This window comes from Neolamprologus multifasciatus, chromosome 20 (genome assembly GCF_963576455.1).
Source record: "Neolamprologus multifasciatus chromosome 20, fNeoMul1.2, whole genome shotgun sequence".
NCBI lineage: Eukaryota > Metazoa > Chordata > Actinopteri > Cichliformes > Cichlidae > Neolamprologus > Neolamprologus multifasciatus.
The window spans coordinates 33,306,553-33,319,099 of NC_140458.1; the positions used below are offsets into that span (position 1 = coordinate 33,306,553).

At 41.5% G+C, this 12,547-nt stretch overlaps 1 protein-coding gene across 1 annotated transcript; it reads left to right on the forward strand.

Annotated features, from left to right (window-relative positions):
• The first annotated feature begins 23 nt into the window (after positions 1 to 23).
• ssr4 (signal sequence receptor, delta) lies at positions 24 to 3,646 on the forward strand. The gene is made up of 6 exons (XM_085144624.1): positions 24 to 206; positions 414 to 532; positions 626 to 700; positions 2,119 to 2,208; positions 2,340 to 2,405; positions 3,232 to 3,646. The coding sequence occupies exons 1-6, from the start codon at positions 158 to 160 to the stop codon at positions 3,334 to 3,336; spliced, it is 504 nt and encodes a 167-aa protein (XP_085000750.1). The 5' UTR covers positions 24 to 157; the 3' UTR covers positions 3,337 to 3,646.
• Positions 3,647 to 12,547: the final 8,901 nt, after the last annotated feature.

The window sequence follows — 12,547 nt, forward strand, 5'->3', positions numbered from 1 at the left end:
GTTTCGAGAGTCCACGTCATTGGTGCGCAGACGCAGAGATGCAGAAGCGCTGTGAGCTGAGGTGGACTTCTTCCTTTTTACTGTTTGGAAGGAGCCGAGCACTCAGGCAACCTCAGGAGCAACACGAAACCTCTTAAACAACCTCCGAGACGTCACGATGATCCGGATAGCCGCCTTCTTTGCGCTGCTGGTGGTCGCCTGCTCAGGTAAGACAACGCTGGAAGAGAGAATACCGGGTTAATAAGCCTATAATGCTAATCAGCTTTAGCTAGTAGCTAATTCATTGAATCACTACCCGCAATCTCGTAGCCACAGGAGGGCAGAGTGGTGAAAGTTGTATTATCTATAGATGCTGTGTAGATGATCATGTGCAGGATTTCAGATGACCTCAACTCTGCTCTTGGTGCCTATAGGAGAGAGCTGCACGGACCCAGTCATCACTCCGTCGGCCTACACCACCTCTGACGCCGTCATCTCATCAGAGTCTGTCTTCATCGTTGAACTCAGCCTGACCTGCGCCAACGGAGCACAGGTAACTGTCCACCTCTAACACTTTAAGGCAGCCAGCAGCACAATGATGTACTGATGCTACTGGAGCACTCATGGTGATTTCTGCTCTCTGCAGAGCGTAACGCTGTATGCTGATGTCAATGGAAGACAGTTCCCTGTAACCAGAGGACAGGACGTTGGAAAGTACCAGGTATGGATTCACATGTGGCTACAGGTCAAGGCACTTGCTTTTACTGAATCTGATTTGTTAGCAGAGTGTTTCTTGGGTCAGGGTGGGCTTTTTTGATTGATATTTTTTAACAAAAAATAAATCAATCAATCAGTCTCAAGCATCTGGTGTAAAATCTTTGCCAAATCAAACATGCGGGGCATTAAGTAAAAGGTTTCCATACCAGATCGATCGGGGCCCAGGTTAACAACAATGGCCACCTCCAGTGCTGCTGGCCAACAGGATGCTGGTTGATAGTGTGCTACTACTGACTGAAGACAAATTAACAGCAGAAGGGGAAAAGATGATAGGAGGCAGGGAGAGAGAAGGAGGCTAGTCTAGGTGAGAGTAGGAAACTCTAAATGTACACTGGACAAAGGATGTTGAGGATGAAGCAGTCAGGAAGGAGAAAAAGAGGAAGAGTGCAGGTGAAGCTGGTGGAAAACGATCCACTGTGATGACCCCTATAAAGGGAGCAGCTGAAAAAGTAGTAGCACTTTGTAGATTCATGAACTACAGAAGGTTGAACATATAGTCACAATAATTTCAGTGCTGTCTAAATCTATTATGAGCCAGATGATCGTGGTTACAGTTTTACCTGATACTGCTTTGTTTCTCATTGTTTTTATCAGCTTTGTGCCAGTAATAATGTCTCATTATAAAAAGTTTCAGAAACGGTTTGAATTTTTTCAGCCACGATTAGACAGCACCAAATCAGTATTACACAACTAATAAATATTAGTTACAGATATATGTAAATGTAATCTTATTTACTGATAGACTCACAGCAGTCAGTTGGCTGGTATTAGCCTATACTGATCAGCTCTTAATTGAGACCACCCTTAAAGCTTATAAGCAAACGTGGGAAAAAATATCAAAGTACTTCCTCTTGTTATACATTTTCACTATGCTGGATGGATTCATATATACATACTGATATCAAAACATGCTGCCCTTTAACTGGATTTTCCTACCAGTTTGGTCATGACTTCATGACTTCTTGTAGCGGTAATTTGAGTAAATTGCAATAAAAAGGAAAAAGTGGACAGCAAATTATAGAAATTAAGTGAACCAACACACTAATACACACACACACACACACACACACACCAGTGCAATGAAAAATAGAATTAATTCCTTTGTCAAAAGTAATTTCTATTGAATTAATAGTCACAGGATGTCTTTGATTAGGTGGCTGCCCCGAGGTTTATTGACCCTTAGACAGTAGTTTACATTTATCCCTAACCCTTTCATCAGCAGGCCATTAAAATACACGTTTGCCTTTTAGTACAGACTTGAGGCTTTACATTTAGACACATTTTTAAACTAAAAGTATATTTAAAAAAAAAAAAAAGGAGTAAATAATCAGCTATTATTGAATGTGTACTTTCTTCCATCAGGTGTCCTGGAGTCTTCCTCACAAACAGGCAACCTCTGGAACATATCAGGTCAAATTCTTCGATGAGGAGTCCTACAGTGCCCTGCGCAAGGTTAGTGTATTATGTGTTGGTGATCAGCTTACAGTTTCCTTTGCTTGAGCTCCACTTGTTTTGAAATGAGTCGTCTTTATAATCAAATGTGCTTTAATTTCAATCAAATCTGTTAATCTCATTTGCTCCAGGCCCAGAGAAACAACGAAGACGTAAATGCCATTCACCCTCTCTTCTCTGTCAACATTGACCACAGGGTGAGTTTCTTCTAGGAGCTCAGACTGAACACATCACTCGAGTCATGATCCTGCTATCTTGTAAATTAAAAGCCAGTAAGCGCCCTTAAATTGTATCAGCTTTAGTGAGCTTACATCAAGTATCACGTAACTTCCTGGCATGTTTGAAAGGTCTCCAGTGAATGAATAAACCCAGAGAGATTATCGCCTGACTGCACACTCTTACAGGCCTCTATTTTGCAGAGTAGTCATATTGTTTCCTTAAGAATTAGAGAAGCTTAAAGAAGAGCAAATGGCAAGTGAACTTTGGACTTAAGTACACATGATTACCAGAAATTTGACACGATAGTGTGCAGGTAACCCTCTAACTTTATTTACCTCCCACTCATGCATCATACCGTCATACAATCAACAGGATGTTACGCTCTCATTGGTAGTGGCTTAAATTGCTCTCTTTAGAGTTGCAAAAAGTTTGACTCAGGGGTCCGTCGATTTCACGTTGCCAGCATTTTTTTGCCCCTCGTTGCTTGACGTTACCAAATGTCACTGACTTGCGGCGGTCTCTGGTCACGATTTCACTGTTTCCTGCGTGGATGCATCTAAGGGGCCAGTGTCTGATTTATGGTTGGAATCTCTGCATTCATTCAAAACAACAAGTTCCACTTTTAGCTTTGTGTGATTCTCATTTAAAAATAATCCATATCTGTCTCTTATTGGCTTGTTTTAGCTTCTCTCCATTTAAAACCATAAAACTACTACTTAAGCCAACTTTCTTCTGATTGGCTGTCCCTCATTTGCCTTATTTGCTCTTGTCCTTAAACCTGTTCCCCCCCCCCGCTCACTACAGGGTGCATGGAATGGCCCATGGGTGTCTACTGAAGTGGTTGCTGCCCTCATTGGTATCCTGGTCTACTACTTGGCTTTCAGCGCAAAGAGCACCATCCAAGCATAAACTGATCCAAAACAGCTTTTTAAATACTGGATCATTAAAGACTGATTTCTGACGGGGCTCGACCAATTATCCATCATCCAGTGTTGAGACAAACCAACAGGATTTTGCCACTTGATCTGCTTTGGGGCAAGGAGCAGAAGTAGCAGTCTTTGTATGTTTTTTATTCAGACTGTGTCTCTTATGCGCTTTTGAGTCTTTAAAGATGAATTTTGACACACGATTGACTCTCGGTATGGGTGGAGTTTTGTAACAATGGTTTCTTCTTTTGGAAACAACAGATCAATAAACCTGGACTTTACAAATAAAGAAATCACATAGAGCTCATGCATTGTATTGGGTCCCGCTTAAACAGTGGAACATCCTGACCAGATTGTGCTGCAAAGGTCAAAGCTTCCATGCAAATGAAATGTCAATAATGTGGCTGTGCAGACTGGCCTGAACAGGTCGAGTGGATGTGTCTCCTCCAGGAAAGTGAATAAATGACTTTTATTTTATTGGTTGTAGTAAAGCGAAAATCTATAAATTCCTTTTTCTCTAGACAGATGGGAAGGTCTCTTATTTCACAGCAACACGTCATCTACGGTGCTTCCTTTTATTTTCCAGTCTAGAACTAGCTGCAACTAGTCACCTGAACTCAAGTAACAACCAGCTTTAAGCAGATTTATCTTTTCCATGCTGAAGTAGTTGAATTGTATCCCATCTGTGGGTGGCCAAGTCGCATGAAAATGTCTCCACCTTCCCAACTCCCATGCAGCCCCAAAAACAGCATATTTAAATCTGCCTGTTCACGTGTTTACTTTGCAACACGTACAAAGCTACAGGAATTCAAGACGACCTTGGGGTGAGGGGAAAAATAAATCTATCTCGAGGAACATGAGCAGGATAAACCTGCCCAAAATGAACAAACCAAAATATCTGTGGAGTTGACAGAAAAAAGAAAACCACATGTCAGTGTGGTTTTTCTGCTGTAGTCAGACATGTTTGCTTCACTTGGTTGGAGGATGAGTAAATCCTTTGTGACGGTAACCATCTTGGCCGTTGCAGTCCACTTAAAATCTCTCTTGATAATCTAAGCATTTATGTTCATAAATCCGGTTACGATAAAGTTTTAAAGCTTTGTGCGTAGTAAATATCATTTGTGCTAACGTGCAAACTCTTGAAAAACAATTCCTTTTTTTCTGTAAACATGTTCAGCTTGGAGGCTGTGGCTGAACTCTCAGTGGACGCGATGGCTATTTTTGTCAGCGCAAGAGAGGCAGAGCTGTCCCACTAGTATTCCTCGATATTCACGGAGAGCAGCGCATTAAACAAGGCAGCACGTCAGCAGCTTGTGTCCTGTCACATTTTCTCATAACGGGGACACACACATGCACACATGCCAAAAAAATAACAATCCGTTACACATGTTAATTCTGTGAGCAGTGGATGGGGTAGCTTGCATTTCCTTTCTAAATTCCTGCAGTGCATTGCCGCTGGTTGAGCAGACTGTGGCAGCTCTGTGCTGCTGATGGAGACTCCAGGCTGATGCCAGCTTCAGCTTTACAGGCAGGTTGGATGTGATTTTTACTGGTTATGGTTTACTAATGTTATTGTTATGTTGCCTTATGAACTCCATGCCCTCCTTCTACATCCAGTTTATGACATAGAGGTGCTCAGGGGAAAGTCATGCTGATGTGATCTAGTTTATTACAGAGACTTAAACTTAGCTTATCTATTTCTGTCTGTGCCCCAAATAAGGTTTAGCAAAGCCTGTTCACTCCACAGACAAACAATTTAGCATCAACACAAACAGCACAACTGCAGCCTCTCACTTAGTCCTATAGAGTTAGTGTATACTGCGAGTAAAGCGATCTGCTCACATAAATACTGCACAGTGTAGAGAACACAGGGAGTTTCTCAGATGACCGCTTCTCTGCTGCTTTGTCATCACACATTCACACTTATGGTTTAAGTGCTTTAGTCTTCTGGCACCTTGACAAGGAGAGAAGAAAGCCATCGCAGTGTTGTTCATTTAGAATAGACAGGGGCTGGAAGGAATCCAGATGTTGCCTCACAGAGTCACCTATTGGACTGTGGGAAGTCGCGGACAGCTGGATGGAGGGATATAAATGGAACGGACAAATAAACACTCAACGGAGGCCAGCGAGTCGATGCTAACACAAAAACTCCTGCTTCTCTTTGTTGTGTGATGGAGTTCAAAGTGCGTAACTCCAGCCAGCACATTAGTGGCCGTGACTGCCGATGTGGAATGAAATATTTAGAGATAAATGTTGTCCTTTTAGAAGGAATGCTCCGACAGGAAGTCACAGTTTTTCTGTCAATGGCAAATTATTGTCCTATATTTTTTGTTTGTTTTTTCCCCATTTAAGAAAGTAATTTACAAGGTTGTGTAAACAATTCAGTCCCATTTCTATTTATATGATTACATAACCCAAGCTTTTAGTCTTGATTATCAGTGCAAAACATCATTTGTCTCTCATATATAGCCTTTTATCAAAAGCTTATCTTTATTATTCTTACACGAGACAAAACATTTTGCTGTGAAATAAGGATAACTGCAGAGGAATTTGTGTGTGTGTGTGTGTGCACGCGCTCAGAGGTGTGTAAAGCACACCGGCTCAGGCCACAGACCCCGATGGGCTTAGCGGGATTCAGCAATGTGGAAACCGGCATTGCACAAATAATTTTCACATGAAGTCAGGCTTTTCTGTCTATTCCATAGGCATCGTTTTTCCTGCTCGTTCCTCACACTTTTCACAAAGCAGAACAAAGTCAACAAAGTGTGGGGCTAACTCAGTAATCACAAAGCAGACTGTATCTTTTTACACTGGCTTCCCCTTCCTTCACTACAATAACAGTTCATGCTCTGGTTACTTCATGGTTTTGTTCGTACAGAGGAGGGTGTTATATGTACAGTTGCTCCAGCCCCAAACAGCTTGACAGTGTTTGGGGTTACCATAACTCACTGTAGCTTCCAAACCTCTGCGCTTATTTTCTCTGCATCTCATTCTTCTTGTCCTATTTGGGCATCATCTCAGCTGCTTTGCATGACAATGCAGTTTGCAGTAAAAAAAAAAAAAAAGAACCATATAAGGGAGGAAATTCCTTTCACTCCTTTTCCACAACATATTAAACATCCCATCCACATGCCACATCAAAAGGACAATTTCTGGTCTACAGCTTTTGTTTGTGTTTGCATATTGGCTTGCGTGTGTCTGCGTGTGTGTGTGGGCAGCTGGCCCAGAACTATTAAATGGGTGAAGACTAATGTTCCCTCTAAGCAGCGTGCGTGCGCAATTGCGCACTGCTGCCACGGTCTCTGCGCACAGAAAATCTGCGTTGCGCACAGAAAAACAATCTAACCTGAATTGAAATTAAAATTAATACTTTAACAATTCTGTTTTGCAGCGTTAGCCAGTGAGTGACTGGCTGCTCCTGTATGGGATTAGAACTTTGCCGCCTTATCCCATAGTCCAGCCAATAACGCGATTCACATTCGTATACGCAGCTAAGCAACGTTGACAGGCTATGACAGCGTCCTTATGTGCCGACACCGGTGTTTTAGCGAGCAAAGCGGCTGATGTGGAGTGAAGCCACGTTAATGAGAACGTGTACAACCATTGGAGATGTGAGCAGGACAGACAAAGTGTGGACTTTATTCCAGTTTTTAAATTGTGTTGAGGCCACGTAAAACCATGATAAAAATTTCTGCAATGTTTGGTTTTCTTCCTGAATACTATCGTTGTTTATATTTACTGCGGGAAGAAACGATAAAAACGGCGTTTTATAAGGAAAAGCCTGTGAGCAAAAACAAAACCACCCCCCCCCCCCCCCCCTTCCTATTGATCGAAAAATGTACCATGTCGACCAATCAAAAAATGATATGGCAACATGGCAACATTTAGGAAAGGGGGAGTTTTAGGAGTAACGGCGGTGTTTTGAGATGTGAGATATTTGCGACGTTTAGCGCAAATCTTGTGTAGTTAGTGTGTAGTGTAGTCAATAGTTTTGTTGTGTGTGTCAGAACAATGCTGTAAATCCAAGCCCATTATATATTCTTGATTTGAATACTGGCTTGTGTGAAATCCCAGAAATAAACCCCAGACAAAGCGACTCTGTGAGCTAAGGTGTAGGTCTATAGGTTATGTTGTGGTGATCCTCGGGTTGGGGGATGGGTGTTCATACTGGAGTGCAAAATTAAAAGCAATGGAAGATGGACAAGAAAAGTTCAAAGCCATCAGGTGCTCAGTTTAGAAAAAAAGAGAAAAGAAGAGGAGGAGAAACGAAAGATGCAGGTAAGCAGATGTGTGATTGGATAATGGCAGGTTATGTATCAGATCATCCTGAAACAATCAGAATCACAATACTTTATTAATCCCTAAGGAAATTATATGGGTTACAGTTGCTCCAAGAAGAAATGGTAAAAAATGGTAACAGTAACAGACTAAACTCCAAACAATACATTATGTTACAGATTTTAATATTAACTAGTCATTGTTAGTTGTTGATTTGTCCTGTTCTCATTGTATGATGAGTTATGGCTGTTTGGTAGCCATTTGTGTGTGTTTCTCTGGTAAAATTCAGTATGGTTCCGACAACAGTTTTATGATAATGTATAATCCTTAATATGTTTTATGTATGTGTGTGTGTGGTGGGTGGGGGCCCGAGGGAGTGTTCGCCCAGGGCGTCAAACAGGCTAGGACCGCCACTGTCTGCAGGTATCAGGCTGTTGTTCTCCTTTATCTCATAGTGGACAGAAATTATTTTTTGGAGTGGCACAAATAATTTGCGTGGCATCAAATTTGATGCAGAACAGCTGATTGTTCTGTAAATAGTTTGAAAAACTTTGTTTTTTGCATAACTCAGTTACTTTTTTGAAGAAGTAACTATATAATTAATTGCCCAACATTGGTCATTATATCCTGTATTTTGCAGACAGAGAGTTACAGACTCTTTCCCAGACCACAGACTCATAATACAAGTCAGAGCTTTATAAAAATAGAAAAAAGAAAGTTGTGTTTTCAAAATTGGAGTTCAAGTTATTTTTACTTCCAATAGTGTTAACATACTACACAGGTCATGAACAAGATTTTTTTTAATTTTCATTGTAAGTGGGCTAAAGCAGTTAATTAAAAGTAGTCTAACATAAATGTAAATGCTGTAATTTGATTATTTTAATAAACCGTGTAACTTCAATGCTGGCGTGACCACAGTGCACACGTCTGCTGTTCAATTCAATTCAATTCAATTCAATTTTATTTATATAGCGCCAAATCACAACAAATGTCACCTCAAGGCGCTTCATAGATACAGAGAAAAGCCCAACAATCATATGACCCCCTATGAGCAGCACTTTGGCGACAGTGGGAAGGAAAAACTCCCTTTTAACAGGAAGAAACCTCCGGCAGAACCAGGCTCAGAGAGGGGCGGGGCCATCTGCTGCGACCGGTTGGGGTGAGAGAAGGAAGACAGGATAAAGACATGCTGTGGAAGAGAGACAGAGATTAATAACAGATATGATTCAATACAGAGAGGTCTGTTAACACATAGTGAGTGAGAAAGGTGACTGGAAAGGAAAAACTCAATGCATCATGGGAATCCCCGGCAGCCTACATCTATTGCAGCATAACTAAGGGAGGATTCAGGGTCACCTGGTCCAGCCCTAACTATATGCTTTAGCAAAAAGGAAAGTTTTAAGCCTAATCTTAAAAGTAGAGATAGTGTCTGTCTCCTGAATCCAAACTGGAAGCTGGTTCCACAGAAGAGGGGCCTGAAAACTGAAGGCTCTCCCTCCCATTCTACTTTTAAATACTCTAGGAACAACAAGTAGGCCTGCAGAGCGAGAGCGAAGTGCTCTAATAGGGTGATATGGTACTACAAGGTCATTAAGATAAGATGGGGCCTGATTATTTAAGACCTTGTATGTGAGGAGCAGGTGCTCACAGTGGTCCAGGGGACGCTCAGGGAGTTTGTGTGTTCGCTCAGACACATGAAAAATTAGAGGGAACATTGGTGAAGACACATAACAACAAATCATATCTAAGTGCATAAATCTCGTGGAAGCGTGTTGAACAAGCTCCTGTAAAATATTTGTAGATGCCATTTTATCAGACACCATGCACGTGCCTGTTTGTACTATTAAAAACGCAATATTGCTGGTGAGGTGTGCGCACAAGCGTGCATAATGAAAACAAGATGGCTGAAAGCGATAAAAAAAGCTAACTTTGATCCCTCTGGCTCTCGGAGAAACGTCTTTTAAATCAGTAAACACTTACAGACTAAGGAATCATAATTGCTGCCAATAGAATAAAAGTGTGGCTATATTTAACTGCCCCCTTCTCTGTAAGCTGAAACAGTAAATGCAGATAAATTTTATGTGGAAAACAAAACAAACTCCATCAAATAGTTTACCGCCTGTTTTAAGGCTAAGAGCATATAAACATCCTCGTGGTGTTAAAACATTTTAAGATAGAGAAAAAGAGCAAAATGAAACCCTTTTGTGAGAAGACAAGATAAATTGGGGAGCCTGTTTCTCTTGTTTCCTCCGATAATAGAGTATGATGCTCTTTCCTAACGCAGACACAGGAGTCGATCTGGGCCAGTTAGGCCTCCTGGTGTCTTGGAATGAGCCTCGGCCATCATTAGGTCTGCAGAGGGGTCTTGGGTTAAGCAATGCAGACGCATTGCTCAGTATAGTAAAAGTCGTGGCTCCAGGTCTGATTTATACCGGCTGTGGTCAAGGCTGGGGGTCTCAGTCATTCTTCAGAGCCACTGGTTGCACTCCTTGGCTGAATTTAAATTGATTTGAAGACGGAACTTGCCCTGTTTTCCTGCCCTTGTGACAGGCTTCCTGAGGGGTAATTTATTTCTTTTATACCCCATTGCAGCCACACGGCTGGGAGGAAGTGCTGCCCTAACTGTAATGAAGAAGTGACCTTGAGTTTAGCCGTCACCCATGCTTCTGCATGGAAACCGTGAGCATTAGGGCATTCAGCATAAATATACACACACACACACACTGCAAGATTATAAAAACAGCAGTGACCTACCAGTTAGACCATCTATCATATGCTCTGACAAGAGAGAGATGGTGGTGGCTGTTTCAGTGAAAAATAGGAAATGCCAAGTCTTTTATAGGATTACTCAGGAAACTAAACTGACTCTATAGGAAATTCTGTCTGATGATGGGTCTATTTTTAGGGGATATTTAAAGGTGTTCGTGCTATCTGCTTCTCAGTCAGTTGAAGTGCATTTATTATTTAGCCGTTTTAATGCTCACTAATGGCTGTACAGAGAGCTAATGCACAGCTGAGGAGTGTTCGGCCTCTCCCATCGATCTTTGCGTGGAGAAGAATCATCCTCTGACCTCTCAACTTCCTGCTTGGGAGAGAGAAAAATACATGAACACCCTGAAGGTTTGGGAGAAGTTCATCTATTTCCTGATATAACAAAGTGAGACACGGGACATTGTTGCTGCAGAGTTTCAGTTGGCTGATAATCAAAGCAGAGGCCTGCATCTGGGGAACAAGTTAGCAGTGGCGTGCTGTAAACCCAAACACCACGGCCACGCAGAGGAAAAGGTGAGGCTTCTCCTTCGACCCAGACAAGTACTCTCGAGATACCTTGAAAGCATGCCGGTATTGTCCTGCAGACTTGAACAACACTGCTCTCTCACGAAAAAGAAAGATGCACCAAAGTGTCTCACTGTGAGTGCACATCATTTAAAAAAAACAAGATTATTTTCAACAGCATCTAATGGATAGACTGATCAAATACACACGATGTTATCACATTTCCTGTATGTACAGTAGCTTATATAACTATGCTATTGTAAAAACATACCATTAGAATATTTAAGTGTGTCATGCAGCTGAGGGCCATAATACTTTACTCTGTGCACAGAATAAAATGCAATATTATAAAAACTGTACCTGGAAGGCAAAAACAGGGAATAATATACCGATATACTATCTAAGTATACATTAAATATATATATTTGTGTGTGTACATTTTCATTTACACAACAATAAATAAATAAAGAGATTAAAGAACACATGGCTCATGGTGTGATATAACATATCCTATGATCCCTGCTCTGGAGGTATGCTCTGTCTAAAAATAACGTGGCTGACATCATTTACAGATTAATCCAGTGAGGGAGGCCCCCTCTAAAAAGGTCTACTGACATTACAGGCACTTGGTTTGGACTTGGAGTATTTGCAATATTCACGTGAAGCGTTTTCTTAAATATTGTTTCTAGATGTACGCTAACATGTAGGTTGGAATATGTCTACTGATAAGACTTTAAAGTCGAGCTTTTTAAAAAACAATCTTTGGTTTGACGCCGCCTTGTTTTCTTTCTTCACTGTACCTCAGACCAGAACATTCAGCTTTTATCTAGCACAAAATGTAACATTCTCTTCAATAAATATACTTTACAACGTTGATCACGATACACGGAATGCTGATAAATACTTCTCATTTGTTTCCTTCCCGAGTCTCGTTTCATACTTTCAGAAAAGCATGACGGGAAAGTTCTTTTATGTGCCTCGTATGGCGTGTTTGTATAAAATACAGTCACATAATTGTGTCCCAGTTGAGCAAGGAAAACCAGGTTTATTTTGTTGTGCGGTGCTTTTCCTTCTGCTGCACCGTCCTCAGGAGTGAATCTTAAGCCCATCTTGCTAACAAATCACTATTGTTGGAACCTGGAAGTGAATTCCTTCTTTGCCTCAAGCATCCGTCTCTAATCCTTTCTTTCTTTCTGTGGAATAACAAAGTTTGATCACATTATTAGATTTCAACTACAGTCCTCCTGGGACCACTGCTGTAACATCCATGACATCCCCTGTCTGTTCTCCTGCAGTCTTATTCTCGTGCACTGTCTGCACGTGCTTCTTTTGTCTCTTCCCTCCAGCTTGGTTTCCTCTGCACCCATAGTTCTGTCTGCTGCTTTATACATTAGGCGTGCCATTAATGTAGCAATCCACCCCTTGCATTCCTGCTGCTCTACTGTATCCGAGCAGAGCAACAGACTGTCCACAGTTCTGTTCAACAGCTACTGAGGTGAAAATGTTTTCACCTTCCAGTCCATTTTACCCCACAGATCCACCGAAACACTGTTATTAATGGTGCTGACATCTTCAGTGACAGCCGTCCTTTCTGCTGGGGCGAGTAAGACAGGTGATTACAAATAGAAGTCCTGGTGAGA